Here is a 19,333-nt window from a genome sequence, read left to right on the forward strand (position 1 = left end):
CCAAAGCGACTTACATACTCAATACTGTGCACTGTAAAAAAAAAAAACGGAAAAAAACGGACAAAGTGCTGGTAATTTGCTGCCAGGACATTGTCCGTTATTCCACGGACACTTCCGTCAACCCTTTAACGGATATTTCTGTAGATTTACAAGACTTTTTCTGTACCATATACGGACACTTCCGTCAACCCTTTAACGGATATTTCTGTAGATTTACAAGACTTTTTCTGTACCATATACGGACACTTCCGTCAACCCTTTAACGGATATTTCTGTAGATTTACAAGACTTTTTCTGTACCATATACGGAAACTTCCGTCAACTTTATAACGGATATTTCTGTAGATTAACAAGACTTTGTCCGTAATATTTACAGACACTTCCGTCAATCCTAATATCTTTTTTCTTTTAAATCGTGGGATTAAAAATAAAAATAAAATCCTAAATAAATAACAATTACACTTTCAAGCACACTGAATAAAGCACAATATATAGAAATTGAACAAAATGTATTTATTTCTTTCCATAAAACTCAACATTCCCCGCTGCCCCAACCTGTAGGAGAACATGCAATGACAAATATCCCCCTCCCAACTTCCCTCCCCCGAACATGGGGGATTTGAACCCAAAGAATCTGTGGTGGTGGGCAATAATTGTACCCCTCGCTACCTGAGTGCCATACAAATGTTTTTTTTTTAAAAATACATTTCCATACAATTGTAAAACCCTAACATGATCATACATTCAAGTATGTAAAATAACAGCAACAATAACCTTTTTCTTAACACCATGATGTTAGAGGTCGGGCTGTGTGTACATGTGCGCCTCAAGATCAAATTAGTAGTTATAAAGCACTTATATACTAATAAAGGACTGGCTTATCTATAGCCAGTTGAGTAGCACTTGAAATGTTTGGCTCTATGAAACCTGATGTACTTATATGATTCTGTTTTCTTCAAGGTTGTGTCTTCCTGGTCGAATGTACTTATTGTAAGTCGCTTTGGATAAAAGCGTCAGCTAAATGCAATGCAATGTAATGTAATAAATTCCTCCCACTGTTTGCCACTGCTGTTGCACCCTACTGGCTCACCTGTCAGTGAGGAAGGAGGAGCCTTCATGCAGTGACGACAAAAAAAAAAAAAAAAAAGTAAACTGTTTTTTGTGTGTGTTGGGATGTTCAGTCCAAAAGTCCAGTCCAAAAAGTTCTGTTTTGAGCTTTGAGGAATGCTCACATGTGCCAGTCAAATTTCTTCAGCTCAGTCACGAGCTTCGACAGTTTTGGAGGAATGTGGTGCCGTTTCTTCCCCTTCATCTCAGCCTTGGACCCTCGGTCAGGATTCATTCCAAAGAAAACTCTAAGGAAACAGAAATATGTTTAGCTACACATGCAACTAAATGAATGAAACTGAACTAAAGAGTAACATGCCGACAAAGCTCAGATACTACTTGTCGTGTGGCTCTACAGGAGTGGAGCCGTCTAAAATAGCATACATTTGTTTTCTCCACCATGCCCGTGTGTGTGTGTCCATCTACAGCTAATGTTGCAAAAATACTACTATTACAATAACACTTTGCTCCTGTAAGCTGAGCAACTCAGACAACGTGCTGTTAAAGTCTGCTCATCACCAACATACTATACTGGAAATGTCAGCATAACCCATGCACCTGTGACTTGTGTGGATATACTGTACGTGCACTGAACGATCTCAGGGCACCGTTAACTCAGTGCATGAGTAGCACAGCTAGTAGTAGTCGCTAGTAGCCACGAGTGCTGAAAGAAGTTGTGACGATTGATAACAAAGTTTTAATCTGAAATGTATGTCTAAAATGTATTAATTATCCGTTTGTGTGTCTGTGTGTGTATATGTCTGTGCGTACTGTATATGTGTGTGCATGTGTGCGTCTGTCTGTCTGTGTGTATGTCTGTGTATATGTGTGTGTGTCTATGTATGTGTGTGTGTGTGTGTGTGTGTGTGTGTGTGTGTGTGTGTGTGTGTGTGTGTGTGTGTGTGTGTGTGTGTGTGTGTGTGTGTGTGTGTGTGTGTGTGTGTGTGTGTGTGTGTGTATCTGCGTGTGTATATCTGTGTGTCTGCATGTGTGTGCCTGTGTTTGTATACGTGTATCTATGTGTGTCTATGTATGTGTGTATGTGTCTGTATGTGTCTATGTATCTGTACAGTATGTGCATATGTGTGTGTGTGTGTATCTATGTGTGTCTATGTGTGTGCCTGTCTATGTGTGTGCATGTGTGGCTGTGTGTATGTGTGTGTATATCTGTGTGTGTGTGTCTGTGTGTGCATGTGTATGCCTGTGTATGTGTATCAATGTGTGTCTGTTTGTATGTGTGTGTGTGTGTGTTTCTGTGTGTGTGTATCTGTATCTGTGTGTCTCTGCGTGTGTCTGTGTGTATGTGTGTCTATGTATGTGTGTGTGTATGTGCGTATCTGTGTGTGCCTGTGTTTGTATACGTGTATCTATGTGTGTCTATGTATGTGTGTGTGTATATCTGTGTGTGTGTGTCTGTGTGTGCATGTGTTTGTCTGTCTATGTGTGTGTCTATGTGTGCGTCTGTCTGTCTATGTGTGTGTGTGTGTGTGTGTGTGTGTCTATGTGTGTGTATGTGTGTCTGTGTATCTATGTGTGTCTATGTATGTATGTGTGTGTGTGTGTGTGTGCGTGTGTGTGTATCTGCGTGTGTCTGTCTATGTGTCTATGTATGTGTGTGTGTAGGTGCGTATCTGTGTGTGTCTGCATGTGTGTGCCTGTGTTTGTATACATGTATCTACGTGTGTCTATGTATGTGTGTGTGTGTGTGTGTGTGTATGTATCTGTATGTGTCTGTGTATATCTGTGTGCGTATCTATGTGTGCCTGTCTATGTGTGTGTATGTGTGTGTGTGTGTGTGTCTGTGTGTATATCTGTGTGTGTGTCTGTGTGTGCATGTGTATGCCTGTGTATCTATGTGTGTATGCGTATGTGTATGTGTGTGTATGTGTCTATGTATATGTGTGTGTCTGTGTGTGTGTATGTCTGTGTATCTGTGTGTGTGTGTCTATGTGTGTCTATGTATGTGTGTGTGTCTGTGTATCTGTGTATGTGTATGTATGTGTGTGTGTATGTATATGTATCAGTGTGTGTGTGTCTGTGTGTATCTGTGTGTGTCTGTCTATGTGTGTATGTGTGTGTCTGTCTATGTGTGTGTGTGTATGTCTGCATGTGTGTGCCTGTGTTTGTATACGTGTATCTATGTATGTGTGTATATCTGTGTGCGTGTGCCTGTCTATGTGTGTGTATGTGTGTGTATATCTGTGGAGAGTTTGGGCAGCGTGAGAGCGTGAGATTGAGAGTGAAAGCGTGTGTCACACGCCAGATGCGTGAGAGTTGGCAACCCTGATATATATCTATATATTTATTTATATATATATAAATACAACATCTTGTATTTTAGTTACACCCGCTAGACAATGATGGAAGGTTCGAGAAACAACCGTGTTTGCCGGGTGCACCGCGGCGGAGGTGGGGAGGTTCCCCGGAAAATAAATAAAACCGGGGAAATGTAAAAAAGTGTCCGAAAATAGGCACTCGTGAGGCGGGCAGAGACCCCTGTCCTCCCGTTACATTCCTCCATGGTGTCATTTGAGCGAAACACTTTTACGAGAACCAGGCTGGGGGGTTCACAAGGGCTTGACCAAGGCCGACCCAAAGTGCACGGTGGTCGGACTCATCACCTCCGTGATGAGTCTTCATTGTGATTTGAAAGCTTCCATCAAACGAGTCCTTCGATGGGCGGGAAAAAATGCGTCAGAATCGTCACTTCCTGTACTGACAGTGGAGGTCATAGATATATATTATAAACACTAGATGACTCTATTGGCTGCTGGCCAATGGAGACCGACGTTGCCACTTAAAATGTTTATCTAAATCAATTAACTCACATTTTAAAATCTAATTGAATCTAATTGTTCCTGTGTGGAAAATGTCAGGGCATACGTGAACTTTAACAGTGTGCCAACTTTAAACAGGAGCGGCTCCTCTTCTATAGAAGGTCTCAGGCAGTCCTGCAACAGTGTGTCAATGAAGATGGTATTTGTTATGTTAATGTCCATGCAAAAAGACGACAAGTGTTTTCTACTCTATCCTATTCATACAAATTGCGTAATTCTTCAAGATGACGGTAAGAAATGTCAACACTTGATCTTTTACATTACAGGGAATTATGAGGATTTACACTTATCACATTTAAAAGTCTTCAGAGCTGGGGAGCTTTGGAAACCACCCAAGCGTCACACAAGAATGAATTGATGAATAAGCATGTGGATTTAAAGCTTTTCAATTGGACAGAGAGCTGAAATAATGAGAAATAAAACTCAAGCTGTATTTTTAGCTGACTTGTCCCTTCTTTCAACAGGGTCAGCAAGGACACAGAGACTTTCTCCACAACCAGAAATAGAACCAATGAGTTCTAAAATATTTCAATCTTGGAATCATATGCTTTCATTTTTTAGTTTGCCACCTTGTATTGCAACTTGGCACCAATATAAATAAAGTTGGAACGTTTTAAAGCTGCACAAGATACAAACAAGTCAAGGTCAGTAAGAACCACAGATGCATTGTTTTCACTTTAATCAACACTTTCATTTGAAAACCAGCACATACACAATACAAAAAACAACTCATAAATACAAAATAAATATACAAGTTCTGTCTAAAACATTTTAAATATGAGGCCTCATATACAAAAGTGGATTTTAATCGATCTTAAACTCTTTTCTTGTGACTTCCTTCTCATACTTGAAACTCGTGAGAAATGTCGGCCTCTTGAATTAAACTGTTCTACAATATTAGAGGCGTGGCAGAAGTTCCGCTGAATGCTCTTACAGTAAAACAAACTAATTATGTTGTTTTCTTTGCAACAAACGGTTGCAGAACTTGCAGGGCATAGATGATTTTTCTTGTAGTTTTCTAAATGTATTCTGGTACATTTTGGGGGGTTTTCCAAAAGGTTAATGTGATTTATTTAGATTTATTTATTTTCTCGTATATTTGTCATTTATTTCCGAGAAATAAAGATTTTTTCTGCTGCATTTGGGATATTTTCAACGTTATCAATATCAACGTTTTATTGTCTTTTTTTATCTCCACTATAATATTTGCATAACAGTGGTAGCTAAACATTTATAGATTTAAAGATTCATCAGTCTGTTTTTTAACTCCCCAAGTGGCTAAACTTTGAAGTTAAAACAAAGATGAAGGCATTTAAAGTGCCAACTATAATTATCCCTTACACTGTAAATCTAATCGATACGTTAAGAAAACAGGTTAGAGTTGAAACAGAAAGTGGCTCTGAAGATAACAGCACAGTTTAGGGGGGAAAAGTACAAATTCCCTTCCAAATAGCTTGAATCTCCTAAATGTATTTTAATGACACATTCTTAAATGTTAATATTCTCAAAAGTCCCTTATTATTCCAGTTATTGGATAAAAATGCCAGATACTTTTCGTCATTCAAGTGCAGTAGGTCATGAGAAATTAGCCATAATGTTAGAACATACATTTTCTACAGAAGATAGGGCCAAGGGATTTCTGACCAAAAGTGATTAAGAAAAGATTAAAGTCAGAATTCTGAATTAAATCTCAGAACAAAAACAAAAGAATGGCCATGTGGCCCTAATCTTCTTCCGTAGTTTTCTCACCATTTTTTTAAGTTCTCTTAAAAAAGGTTGATTAATCCACACTTTTATTTGCCCATGTCTTAATTATATGTAAAATCAATTAAAAATGATGTGGAAATATAATTTAAAACATCCCCTCGCTGCACAAGTTTCAGATAAAATGCTTAAGCTGGACTTTAGACGTTTCTGATAGAGTTGTGTCCGGTGATGGTGCGAAAGAGCAAACATATCATTAGGGTTGAAATATGACATATGAGCACTTAGAAGATATGAACGCTGAAAAGATGGGGCCATACTGATGTCAAGAATAAGAGCAAACACAGAAAAGAGGGATAGTCACATTTGTATACCCACTGAAAGAAAAGGATCAGAGTTAAAAGAGTTATTTGGAAGATTAAAGGTGAGGGCTGGGTCCAGGGGGGGGCAGTGGTCTCTGTAGTGCAGGATGGTTTAGTAGGGACGGCCCCGCCGCTCCTGTCTGTGGTCACCTCTGGAAATAACAACACGCTGACTCAGCAATGACAGAACAGGTGAGTCTGTGCTTGAGAGTTTTAAACAAATGATATGCTGATATACAAAACTAAAATGGGGGCTCTTAGCCACACAAATCCTTGCTGGGACAAATTCTTGGAGACCAGCCCTTTTTTCTCTCTTGAAAAGTGTTGAAATCGGAGGGAGAGCTAGTTAACGTTAGCTGTTAGCAGTCATGGGCAATACAGTCCTGCTTTGCTAAATAACAACATTAACACCTAGTAGGGATTCCATTGAGTTCCATTATAATACATTTAATGTCATTTTAGTAAAAATGTATTTGTTTTTTTAAATCAGTCTTTGTCCCCATGTCACTCATGTGATTATATTCACAATGATAACACACAATGATTCCTGATAATAAGAATGGACCACTAGAAACTGAGTGTTAATGTTATTCACATTGGTGCATCCACACAAGATTCCCTTTATTGCTCGACATTATAGCAAAGTCTAGATTGAGCTTGATTCCATAATACAGCCATAAAAAAAACTTTTCACAAACAGAATCAAGGGTGAAACATATCATAATAATTCAACATAGACGAGCGCAAAAAAAGATAAAAATAACTGGAACTGGAAAATCCTAACTTAAATTGCTGCTGTTTCAATTTTATTTTAAAGTATTAAAGTACTTTAAATCCCAACAATTTAAATCTATTCAAACAACAGTGTAGGACTAATTGGTTGGTAATATCTGGAACTCAGTATGTGAACATCATGTTTGAGTGTATCTAACCTTGCGTCCATCTTTCCAGGCCCGTATCCTCCGCGCTCGCCTCCTCCTCGGGCCCCCCGCGCTCGCCGCCTTGGCCCCTGAAGCCACCCCGGTCGAACCCCCCTCTGCGCTCGCCTCCTCCATAACCTCCTGACAGACGAACACGCAATTTGGTGACAAGTTGTAAACTTTTGACCGTTTACACTGCGGAAAAATGTGTCTGTCGCTGCGGGGTTGACTTGCAAGTGAGTCAACAGCTACATTCAGTAATATTAATGATAAGGCTGCAGGAGTCTTACCTCTTTCCATTGGGGACACCCCCCCGGCATCCTCAGGTTTCGGGGCCTTGCACTGGTTGCAATCATTACGCCACGAGAAGTTAAGGTTGCCACAGTTGCTGAGGAGAAATGTGCAGCAAGGACATACATTCAGATTCTGCATTTTTATTACACCACACAATAAAATAAATCTCCTCTTTGTGCATTAAGTTGTATTATGAATTATAAACAAAGTGTATGAAATCATGTAGTAAAAGCTCTGATCCTTGTGCAGCGTAGACTTTTTTTTTTTTTTTTAAATGTCCACACCCCTGTAGAAGAGTTAAAATCATAAATTCCAGACTCGCGGGTTTGAACACTCTTCCTCTTCTTCTCCTTCTCCTCCTCCTCCTCCTCCTCCTCCTCCTCCTCCTCCTCCTCCTCCTCCTCCTCCTCCTCCTCCTCCTCCTCCTCCTCCTCGACCCATCGGACCTGCAGGGAGCACAGAACCACACCAGTCAGATCTTCTGCTACTTTACCCGCAACACTTTCACCTGTTTAATGACCTGTGTGTGGGTTTATAAGAGAGACATGTGACTGCAGACAGGAAGGTATTGCAAATGAAGAAAAGCAAAAGGAGATTCTGGTAATATAATCTTGTAATCTACCTTTTCTAGAGTCAAGAAGGAACAAATTAGGCGGAACCTCAAGACAACATAGTCAAAATAGTTTATAGGCACGCGAAGGATTTGTACAATATTCAAAATTGGCTTAGAAATATGAATATTTGAAGATATACTTTTTTGGCAACCTGGAAAACTTCTCTACTGAGAAAGGTCCCAGTGATACAATGGAAAGTTATTGAGCATCTGCCTAGTGGAATATAAGAGAGAAACTTCCTCTGGAGGAAACTTTGGGATTTTAGCCTTTGCAGACCATTTACATGCACAAAAACCTATATCACACTTTACAGGAAAATGAAATTAGGGTCGTTTAACAGAATGCCAGCCTTCAAAAAATAAATGTAGGTTTAAGGAGAGGCTCACCTCCTCGCCCTCGACCCCCCCTCATACCACCTCGGCCTGCGAAGTCAGCTCTGCGGGTGGCAAAAGAAACCTTGATAGGATTTTCATTGAAGTCTTTACCTGTCGGGAAAAAAAGAGACAAAAAAGATAATAAGTTGAGACAAGAAACAAAGGAGCCGGCAGAATAACACTTAGAAATCTGAACAAGCAAAGAATTTAGGCTGGAATTCATGTCTGTCTGCAACAGAGCCCAATTAGTTCCTAGTGTGAAGGGGAAGGGAGTTTTACCACTCTCAAAAGTCAAGTTTGACGACTCCTGCAGTTCTCTGTAGTTCCCTAAGCTCAATTAAGTGGTTGACTAAGACCCCGTTTACACGAGGACGAAATGGGTTGTATCCGCATAGTTTCTCTTGCGTATAGCCCTTTCGTTTACACGAGGCCGTAACAAAACGATAGAAACGGACCCTGCAAACGATAACGGGTCCCAAGGTGGATAGATCTGCAAACGGAACGCTCTGGGGGGTCAAGCGGCTCGGTGTTTACGCCTCTATATGATCATTTTCTGATAACGATGAAATAGCCCCGCCTCCCTCTCCCCACCTCTCCTGCTCAGAGATCAGCTGCTGGGCTGTCAGAAGAGGGGGAGGAAAAGAGAGGCTCCGTTTATTATTCTTATATTATTATATAGAGTCGTTATCAATTTGTTTTAAAGCTCAATAAATAACAAAGAAGACCTCTGACCGGCACTTTTCAAATTTTGTACGGAAGATTTAAACTTTAACGGACATGTTGACCGGCGAATTTTTTTTTTAACAGAAACTCTGCCGCACGGTTCCCTCGTCCCTTGGAAGAGGCGGAGAGGTGGGTGTTTTTCATCTGCTGGTGGACTACCGGAGAGATTTACAGCAGGAGCAAACGCCGTCCACCGGAGAATAAGCAGAAGGGCAACCATGGCAACCATACTCCGGGGTCTTCTTCGCTGCTTTTGGTGTATTTTGTGGCGGCAGCAGCGCCACTTACAGGCCCGGCATATGTACTACAGCGTTTCCAGCGGTCTCGTGTGAACGGACACGTTAATTGAGCCGAATGCGTGTGAACGGAAGACTTTTTTGAAAACGCATATGGTGCGTAAACGCAAACGTTCCAGTGTGCAATTCGATTTTGACAGGATAACAACGGGTGACTTCTAGAATTGTGTGAGTAATATTCTGTTTTTAGACTTCTCTGTTTCAGTGTGTGTACTCTGTATAAATGCTCTGTAGTTGATCTGATTGAAATTGTGATTTTAAATCTCAAAACCGCTACAGTATCTGTCAGGCAGAAACTTGGGACAAGTAATTTGACTGAAACCTTAAAACTGAACTAACTGACTGCTAGGGTTAACTTTGATTTAAACATTTGTAGAATACTAAGAGCTTTATTGAGTTGGTGTAACTATATTAAGGGTTAAACTCATAACTTTATAACTTAGGGTTTAATGTAATTGTAAAACCATTGTGCCACTGAAAAGACAATAACAACTCAGGAGGGAGCCAGTCTAGATTTCCTTTTGAGGGCCACCAGCTGCAGAGAGTTACCTAATTAAAGGGACGTGGCCCCACAGCTGTGAGAACTCAGCAATCAGGTGTCCATTTTAGGTAGCACTTTTCTGGAGCGTCAGACGAAGACTGACAAAGACAAAGGAGTCCTGCTGGAGTCAAAGACTGACAAAGACAAAGGAGTCCTGCTGGAGTCACGAGGGAGGCAAAGAGGAGGCAAATCCTACTCTGATTGAGCCAAGTGGTGGTGTTTTATTTTATTTTTGTTTTTTTAGCCCCTCATGCTATAATTATATGTATTTTCTCCATTCCTGTTTATGTGTCTTCTCGCAATTATCACTGGCCCCGTGTATCTCCTAATCGATATAACCGGCCTGCTCTCGTCGCTCCACTGACATCCAACATCTAGTTTCAGGCGGCCTGTGGAACTGCCAGTCAGCTGTTCCTAAGGCTGACTTCATCTCTGGCTACGCTTCCCTGCAGTCTCTAGATTTCCTTGCTCCCACTGAGACGTGGATTACTCCATTCAACACATCCACCCCAGCAGCTCTCTCCACAGCATATTCCTTCTCCCAAACACCCAGACCCACTGGCAGAGGAGATGGCACTGGTCTCCTGCTCTCTCCCAAATGGAGCTTTTCCCTCTTCAAGCTACCTAACTTCACTCCTTCCACCTTTGAATTCCATGCCGTCACAGTAACCCATCCTATACAATTAACCATTGTTGTTCTCTACCGTCCACCAGGCGCCTTGGGGGACTTCTTGGAGGAGTTAGACCATCTCCTCTCACACATCCCTGAAACTGGCCCTCCCGCTGTACTTCTCGGAGACTTCAACCTCCAGACCGGGAAGATAGACGAACTAACATCTCTGTTAACCGCCTTTGCTTTCTCACTGTCTCCGTCCCCACCAACTCATAAAGCTGGCAATGTCCTTGATCTCATATTCTCAAGGAACTGCACTACTTCTAACCTCTCTGTAAACCCGCTCCACACATCCGATCACTTCTTCATTTCATTCTCTCTACCCCTTTCCAAACATAACGAACTAATCTCTTCGCATCCTGCACCTATCCGCCACAACCTTCGTTCCCTCTCCCCCTCTACCTTTGACTCATCGGTGCTCTCAGCCCTCCCTTCCTCTGACTCGTTCCAACTCCTGCCTCCAAACTCTGATGCAGAAACTCTCCTCTCTACTCTCTCATCCTCTCTGGACTCTCTCTGTCCTCTCACATCTCGGCAGGCTCGTCAATCCCCTCCTGATGCACTGCGTGCCAATAGAACCATCCTTCGGGCAGCAGAGCGGAAACGGTGGAAATCCAAACACCATGACGACCTCCTAACCTATCAGGCTCTCCTCTCCTCTTTCTCTGCTTTGATCTCTCAGGCAAAAAGCACTTTCTTTCAAGATAAGATCCAATTCAATCCTATTCCAATCCCAATTTTTTTTCCATCTTCTCCACCCTCTTGGACCCCCCCAAAGCCCCTTCCCCCTCCTCCCTTCTGTCAAGCGACTTTGTTAACCACTTTGAAAAAAAGGTTGATGATATTCGCTCTTCTTTTTCTGACTCACCTTTCACCCACACACTAACCTCATTTCCCCCTCTCTCTCCAAGTGAGGTTCTTACCCTCATCACTGTACCCTGTATGCCAAGGCAGGTCTGCCTTCACTAACTGTACGGAGGCTCAGTCATTGGTACATGTTCATCTATAAAGCCATGTTGGGTAAACTATACCTTTTTATATCTGCTCTCTGATCTCTCGACGAATTGAAAGTACGTATTGCCTGAGATCTCATGATGTTGTTTTATTAAATGTGCCAAGTGCTAGGACTGTCTTAGGGAAGAAAGCTTTTAGATGTGCAGCTCCACTAAATTGGAACAGTCTGCAAACCTGTTTAAAACTGAGCACTTTGGTTCCCCTGCATCACTTTGAAACTCGGCTGGGTGACATGCTGCTTGATACTCATGGTACCTGTCACTGTAAATAGAGTTTTGTAAACTGTACCCTGTACATTATGTTGTCATCCTTATTGTTGTTCTGTTGTTTTTATGTTACATGTGTAACTAATGTCCTGCAGGTCACCCTTGAAAAAGAGATCTTTTGATCTCAAGGGGCTTTCACCTGGTTAAATAAAGTGTACATTTGTTTGAACAGTAGTGCAAGTTTCAGTTTAAAAATAAAGAACTCTGACATTTTGAATAATTAACTGTATTAAACAGTTAAAAATAAACCGTACACTCAGATGGCCATATTATCTATAATGGCTGATGTCAAACAAAAAGGTTTCATCAAGCTGTAAAACTAAAAAGGATGTCTTGATAATAATAAGAAAGTGTTTCAAGAGCGCAAAGTCGTTGAAAAACATATGCCAAAAGCTTCCGTTATTTATTTTTGGTCTCTCGGCTCTCATGTCTATTGGCTTCTTAAAAACAGCGGGGATCAGCTGTTGAACAGCTGTTGTCTTTTTCCGGGCTCCGGTGATTGGCAAATCTGGGTGATGCCTTCTGATATGATTTAGCATGTTTGGCGTGTGTTTCCATTAGCATACCGCACCGCTGTCTAACAACGCCGACACACCGTCCTCGTCCGATCCACTACTCGCACACCTCATCGTTATTGTAGTCCACAGGGAACCCGAAATGTTCCCACACAGCTGATTTAAAAGAAGCAGGTGGGTTCTAGCTCCTGTGTGTTATCTGAACTCACCATACTAACTTTTATTCTTCTTGTATTTTGTTCGTTTTGTTGTTGTGTTTCTTCTTGTTCTTCATTTGTTGTTTAAGGGCGGCTGGCAAACAGCTTTTAGGCGCAATATCGCCTCCTGGATTATATATAGTGTAGTGGATACTGCCCTGAATTACTTTTTTTCCAGTCGTAAAAAAAAAGGCGTATTCGCCATGTGACTGCATGTGCCGAACCGTGACGTCCGAACCGTGACGGTACGGGACAAATACGGATACCGTTACACCCCTACTCAGTGATGATACTTATATTTCTAGAATCTGTGGAATCTCAGCTTGTTAGCATACGCTTGTTTGTGCATATCCGATAAGTATATCGATTGATTTATACCTAGAGTGCGTTAGCATTTTTTCGCTCAGGGCTCATTTAGACGCTTCTTGTGAGACTTGTGTTTTGTTTCGGTAAACATGGTTCATATCATCAGTTAACTGAGTTTCTTCCTGTTAAATTAGCAGGACACATGAATAGTTTATTACATTTTAAGAAGCCCTGAGACACAGTTTCGTGAGAAAAAATACGGGGAAAAACCTTACCAGGTCATTTTGAGTGTTCCCAAAGCCCCGGTGTTCTGCAGTTTGTGTGGGCCTACTGTACTGTTGCACAGTTTATGCTGTAGAAACTATGTCCAGGACAAGGTGTTTGGAAGTTTTGGAAGATTCATAGCTAACCACACTGAAGATTATGGAGGTATTGATCAGTCTTCTCATATTTTTAAGCCTCAATTTGTCCTTTTCCCCCTCCTCCCCCTCTAACATCCCCAGAAGTCATAATTTAAGGGGTCTTTTCTCAATTTTTTTTTACTTCAACTCAAAATATATTGTTCGATCCATCTTACTATTGATCTGATGCTTGATAAAGACAAACAGCTCACCATTGAACCAGTCGATGGCAGCCTTAGCAGAGGGGGGGTCATCAAAGGACACGGTGGCCTCCCCCTTCAGCTTCCCCGTCTCTCTGTCTGTGTACAGGTTGATCATGGGCAGGCCCGTCTTCTTGTTGATCTGAGAGGCAGATAGGCACAATGCAATGATTCAATTAGGTCACGATACAACTCTGAAAAAAATTAAGAGACCACTCCAATCTTAAATCTCAATCTCTACATGTATGGCAGCCATTCCATTCCAGTGTCTGTTGAATCCCAACACAGAGAAATGTTGTCAGTAGTTTATAGAATAAAAGGAAAAAATACATTCATGTTACTCAAACACATAAATAGTAAAACCGGAGAAACTGATAAGGCTTCAGTAGTCTCTTAATTTGTTTCAGAGCTGTAATTATCCGGTTAAATGGAGTCACAAATATTGGCATTTGTGTGTCAGGAGGTTCAGTAATACAATTGTTTTAGAACTACTGAATTTGTACAGCAAACTATTGAAATCTTACATCAAGTCTTGAGTTTCATCAGTCTTAAAAGGGGCCCTATTATGCCTTTTTGTGTGAAATCATCAACATGTAACATTAGCTTCTATTGGCAAGCGCTTCAACACATTGTACGTGATAAGCTAAAGGGCTCTGGTTTCAGACAGAGGGGGAGAAGAGGTGCTGGAGCACAGGCAGTATGAGAACAATAAAGAGCTTTTTGAACATGAAAGCATGGAGACATGTCACAGTAGAGACACAGAATACTAATGTGAACCTGAAAATGAGCAGAATAGTTTTCTGAGACATAAGCCTTTCTTGAACGTTTTAATAAAAATTTGTAATAATAAAGATCTGAATTAGTTAATCATTTTGTTGCAATTAGAGTTTTTATTTTAAGAAGTTATTGTGTTTTTTTAGGCCCTGAAACATTAAGCCTATTAGCAGCAGGAGTAGTGATCATGTTCAGCGAATCAGTACACGGGAAGATAAAGGAAAATTAGGAAAACGAACAAACAACTTAAGTCAAAAGGGTACACAGAGTCTTTTGAACTATTTATATCTTTATCTCATCTGTTCATTCTGATACTTGCATATTTTCACAATGACATGGCCATCTGTAGTGAAGCTGAGCGATGAGGGCGAGTGGTGTAAACATGTTTTAATTTGTTTATTATAACAACAGCTTGTATTTCTACAGTCCTACATTTTCAGGTTTTCCATTTTTGACTGATGAATACAGACTACGCAGGTGAAAATCTTACCTGATTGTTTGCTGATAGCTGTAGACTTTCCCTTTGTTTAAATGGGAATTTTTGGCAACTTCACTTGTACTCTTTAAATGTGTCTAACATCAACATGAAATGTTAAAGCGTTATCATTAGGGCCCTTAACGACACCGTACCTCCTTCTACCGTCTGTTAGTGTAAATACATACATAAATATATATACTTATATATGACTTGATTGACACACACATGCAGCACTGTAGAGCTACCTTAATGATCCCGATCTGCTTAAAATAGTCTGCCACTGATTCCACGGTGTAGTCGTCTCCCAGGCCCTGCACGAAGATGGTGTTGTTATCAGAGTTATCCTGGTCCTGCACTGTGGGACCATAACAGGGGAAGGTGTTAAGAGAGGCTAACAGGGCAGTGAACATTACACTACTTTACATCACATTTCATTGCATTTCTTTTTGTATTAATTTACTATTTATAGATTTTTTTTTTCCATTCAGTACAAATTGTTACGACTGGGTGAAGCAGGTAGGACTCAAATGCAGAATAACGAAAAGCGAGCTTTATTAAATAATAAAGCTGTGGCAAAAACAAGGCAGAATCCAAAATATCCAATAAAGCTGCACAAGGAACACAGACCGTGAAATAACATGGAGGGGAAACAATGAACCGACATGGAGCACAGGGGAAGACTAGACTAAATACACAGAAGGGTAATCACAGAACAAGACACAGCTGGGCAGGGGAGGAGAAACACAAGGACAACAGGTGAACACAATCGGGTAATCAGGGAGGGAAACAGACAGAAAGCAGACAGGCAGGAAACGGGGGTGAACACTTTACACAATAAAACCCAAAGACAAGAAAAACACCAACACAGACAAAACTACAAACGTGACATAACATGAGAATCGTGACAGAACCCCCCCCTCAAGGGACGGATCCCAGACGTCCCAAAAAAAAAAAAAAGTCCAGCAGGGTGGGTGGAGGGGGACCGGAGGGAGGACACATAACTAGGGCCAAGAAAGGGTGGGTGGAGGGGGTCTGGAGGACGGGTGGAGGGCAGACGGCCCGGGGGAAAGGCAGAGACCAAGGAGGGGGTCTCGGGCGGAAGGCCCAGGGGCAAGGCAAAGACCAAGGAGGGGGTCCCGGGTGGACGGCCTGGGGGCAAGGCAAAGTTCAAAAAGGGGCGAAGGCCACAGCACTCAGGGGGCCGAGCATAAGGGCGAAAGCAGCGGCAGGAAGAGTCAGGGGGCCGGGCCCGAGGACGAAGACCGCGGCACTCAGGGGGCCGGGCTCGAGGGCTAAGACCGTGACTCTCAGGGGGCCGGGCTCGAGGGCGAAGAACGAGGCTCTCAGGGGGCCGGGCTCGAGGGCGAAGACCAGACAGCTCCGGAGGCCGGGCAGGACCCGGTGTCGGCCGAACAGGAACCGGAGCCAGTGGGACAGGCTTCGGCAGGATCCCCCACGGAAGAGGACCAGGAGTTGGCAGGACCCCCGGTGAACAGGTGATGGTGGGGCCTCCAACGGAACAGGACAAGGGGTTGGCAGGACCCCCGGCAGAAGAGTTGTCGGCGGGACCCCCAGAGGAACAGGACATAGGATTGGCAGGACCCCCGGCAGGAGAGCAGTCGGCGGGACCTCCAACGGCACAGGACATAGGGTTGGCAGGACCCCCGGCAGAAGAGTAGTTGGCAGGACCCCCGGCAGGAGAGTAGTCGGCGGGACCTCCAACGGGACAGGACAAGGAGCTGGCAGGACCCCCGGCAGAAGAGCAGTCGGCGGGGCCTCCAACGGCACAGGACAAAGGGTTGGCAGGACCCCGGCAGGAGAGCAGTCGGTGGGACCTCCAACGAGATGGGACAAGGAGCTGGCAGGACCCCCGGCAGGAGAGCAGACGGCGGGACCTCCAACGGACAGGACAAAGGGTTGGCAGGACCCCCGGCAGGAGAGTAGTCGGCGGGGCCTCCAACGGGACAGACATACGATTGGTAGGACCCCCGGCAGAGGAGTAGTCGACGGGGCCTCCAACGGGACAGGACATGGAGTTGGCAGGACCCCCAGCGGAACCTCCAACAGACCAGGACATTGGGTAGGGACTTGAGACGTGACTCGAGAGGGGAACTAGAGACGGAACTCCAGAGGGGACTAGAGGAGGAACAAGAGGAGGGACTAGAGGAGGGAACTCGAGAGGGGACTTGAGAGGGGAACTAGAGAGGGGACTCGAGGAGGGACTAGAGCAGGGACTAAAGGAGGGACCTCGAGAGGGGACTGGAGAAGTGACTAGAAGAGGGACTAGAGATGGGACTAGGGAATTGACTAGAGGCGGGACTTGAGTAGGAACTAGAGATGGAACTCGAGAGGTGACTGGAGAGGGGACTCGAGAGGGAACTGGAGATGGGACTAGAGAAGGGACTAGAGAAGGGACTTGGGAAGGGACTAGAGAAGGGACTTGGGAAGGGACTAGAGAGGTGACTAAAAGGGGGACTGGAGAAGGGACTAGGAAGTGACGAGAGGTGGGACTGGAGAAGGGACTAGGAAAGTGACCTGAGGAGGGACTAGGGAAGGGACTAGAGAAGGGACTAGAGGAGGGACTATGGCAGCTGGGACCAGGACTGGGGCCGGAACCATGGCTGCTGGGGCCAGAACTGGGGCTGTAACCATGGTTGCTGAGGCCGGAACCAGGGCCGGAACCATGGCCGCTGGGGCCAGAACCATGGCTGCTGGGACCGGCACTGGAGCCGGAGCCGCTGGAGTACGGGCTGGAATCCTGGCCTTGCATCTTCCAGAGACCTTTTGGAGGCTCCGTGGACCTCCAAACGCCAGACGGGTTCCTGAGAAAAGGTCTGAGGTTGGAACTGGAGCCGCTGGAACCGGAACCGAGGCCTGGACCATGGCTGTGTGGGCCAGGTAATCGAGCAAGGAAACATAGCTCTGCGGGCCGGTACTGGTGCATGGATCCATGGCTGTGGAAACCGGAACTGAAGCCGGGATCATGGCTGTTGGAGCACGGGCTGGAATCCTGGCCCTGCGTCTCCTAGAGGCTCTTTGGAGACTCCGTGGACCTCCAACAGGACCGTAGTCGGATCCGAGGAAAGGGTTAGATGCGTCGGACCAGTCCTCAGGACAACTTGTGAAAAGCTGTAACCACTCCGGCAACGAACTCCTCAACCAAGGTATTTCGGCCACCTCCATTCGTGCCCTCTCGAGAATAGCCTCTTTGTCCTTTCTAGAAGAAGTTCCTTTCCACTCGGCATGATAACATTGAAGGGAAAAGTCTAGATCGAACAGATCTAACTCAAAATCTTCCATATCCGCTGGGTCCATTTTTGGTCGGTTCATTCTGTTACGAATGGGTGAAGCAGGTAGGACTCAAATGCAGAATAACGAAAAGCGAGCTTTATTAAATAATAAAGCTGTGGCAAAAACAAGGCAGAATCCAAAATATCCAATAAAGCTGCACAAGGAACACAGACCGTGAAATAACATGGAGGGGAAACAATGAACCGACATGGAGCACAGGGGAAGACTAGACTAAATACACAGAAGGGTAATCACAGAACAAGACACAGCTGGGCAGGGGAGGAGAAACACAAGGACAACAGGTGAACACAATCGGGTAATCAGGGAGGGAAACAGACAGAAAGCAGACAGGCAGGAAACGGGGGTGAACACTTTACACAATAAAACCCAAAGACAAGAAAAACACCAACACAGACAAAACTACAAACGTGACATAACATGAGAATCGTGACACAAATAAAACAAAAACAAAGAACATGCCTTAGCATATGCCTGAAATCCCCAACGTTTTTTTAATAAGGAAAATAAAGCAGGAAAATCTAAAATAAATAATTGTATTATTGTTTAATAATACATGTATAGTATATGCATTCATTTTACTTTTTAAAATATGTTCTATCACTGGTCATTGTAATATGTCGTTTATGCTATAATCTCTTTTATCTTGTGTAACATTTTAATAATGTGTATAATTATTTGTGTGCATCTTTAGACGTATATTACTTTTTTATTATGCACATATTGAATATTTTAGTAGATTAAATATTCTTATTACACTGTAAATTGGGTTTATTTAGAAAAAACTAATGTTAAAAAAAATGTACTTTTGGACAATTGATCTAGTTAAAAACACGAATGGCTTTAAAATGTCTGTAGAGAGTGGGACAAAACAAAACAATAGAAAACTTACTGAAGCTGGGTCCTCCATGTCCATGCACTGGGTCTCTTGGTCCTTAAGAGGACACAAATCTGAGATTAATCAAGGTAAAAAAACACATGATAAACAACACATTAACACCTCACACATAGTGAACATTCTTAATCCATGCTCCCTCTATTTGCCCATAGAGCAGTACCAATTTTTACTTTATGGCCACTGTATGTAGAGATATGATCTCAGGAGCATGACAGCCTGTGTAATTATCAGAAAACAACAAGCATGTTAACAGTAACACCCTGTCTTTTAACCGTGACAATGTGTCATACTGTCTCTGGTTGACAAGACAGAGGACGAAAATAACCTGATTTTATCTTACCATACAAACAATGCAAAAAACAAGATTGGACACATTGTTGAGACACTGCCTTTAAGTCGATGTTGTACCACCTCTCTTCTCACAGTGTAACATTTCATTGGTTTCGTTTGTTGATTCAACACAGCCAATAGGATGGGCCCTTGTATTTTATGTTTAAACAATTCATTAAAAAAAGAAATGTGTTGAAGCA

The 19,333-nt window shown here is 43.1% G+C and overlaps 1 protein-coding gene across 5 annotated transcripts in view; it reads right to left on the minus strand.

Moving 5' to 3' along the window:
- Positions 1–494: 494 nt before the first annotated feature.
- LOC117451636 (RNA-binding protein FUS-like) overlaps positions 495–19,333 on the minus strand; it is an 84,799-nt gene continuing 65,960 nt past the window's right edge. The window contains exons 2-8 of one of the 5 annotated variants that reach the window (XM_071203954.1): positions 18,798–18,839; positions 14,842–14,951; positions 13,357–13,486; positions 8,225–8,323; positions 7,221–7,670; positions 6,943–7,071; positions 495–1,355 (exon numbers count right to left, since the gene is read on the minus strand). In XM_071203954.1, coding sequence (XP_071060055.1) covers positions 7,528–7,670; positions 8,225–8,323; positions 13,357–13,486; positions 14,842–14,951; positions 18,798–18,839 — 524 coding nt within the window. In that variant the 3' untranslated portion in view covers positions 495–1,355; positions 6,943–7,071; positions 7,221–7,527. Of the gene's footprint in view, positions 1,356–4,608; positions 6,163–6,942; positions 7,072–7,220; positions 7,671–8,224; positions 8,324–13,356; positions 13,487–14,841; positions 14,952–18,797; positions 18,857–19,333 lie in introns of those variants that run through there. The other 4 variants (XM_071203953.1, XM_071203955.1, XM_071203950.1 and 1 more) reach the window with 4 other exon arrangements.

This window comes from Pseudochaenichthys georgianus, chromosome 8 (genome assembly GCF_902827115.2).
Source record: "Pseudochaenichthys georgianus chromosome 8, fPseGeo1.2, whole genome shotgun sequence".
Classification (NCBI taxonomy): Eukaryota; Metazoa; Chordata; class Actinopteri; order Perciformes; family Channichthyidae; genus Pseudochaenichthys; species Pseudochaenichthys georgianus.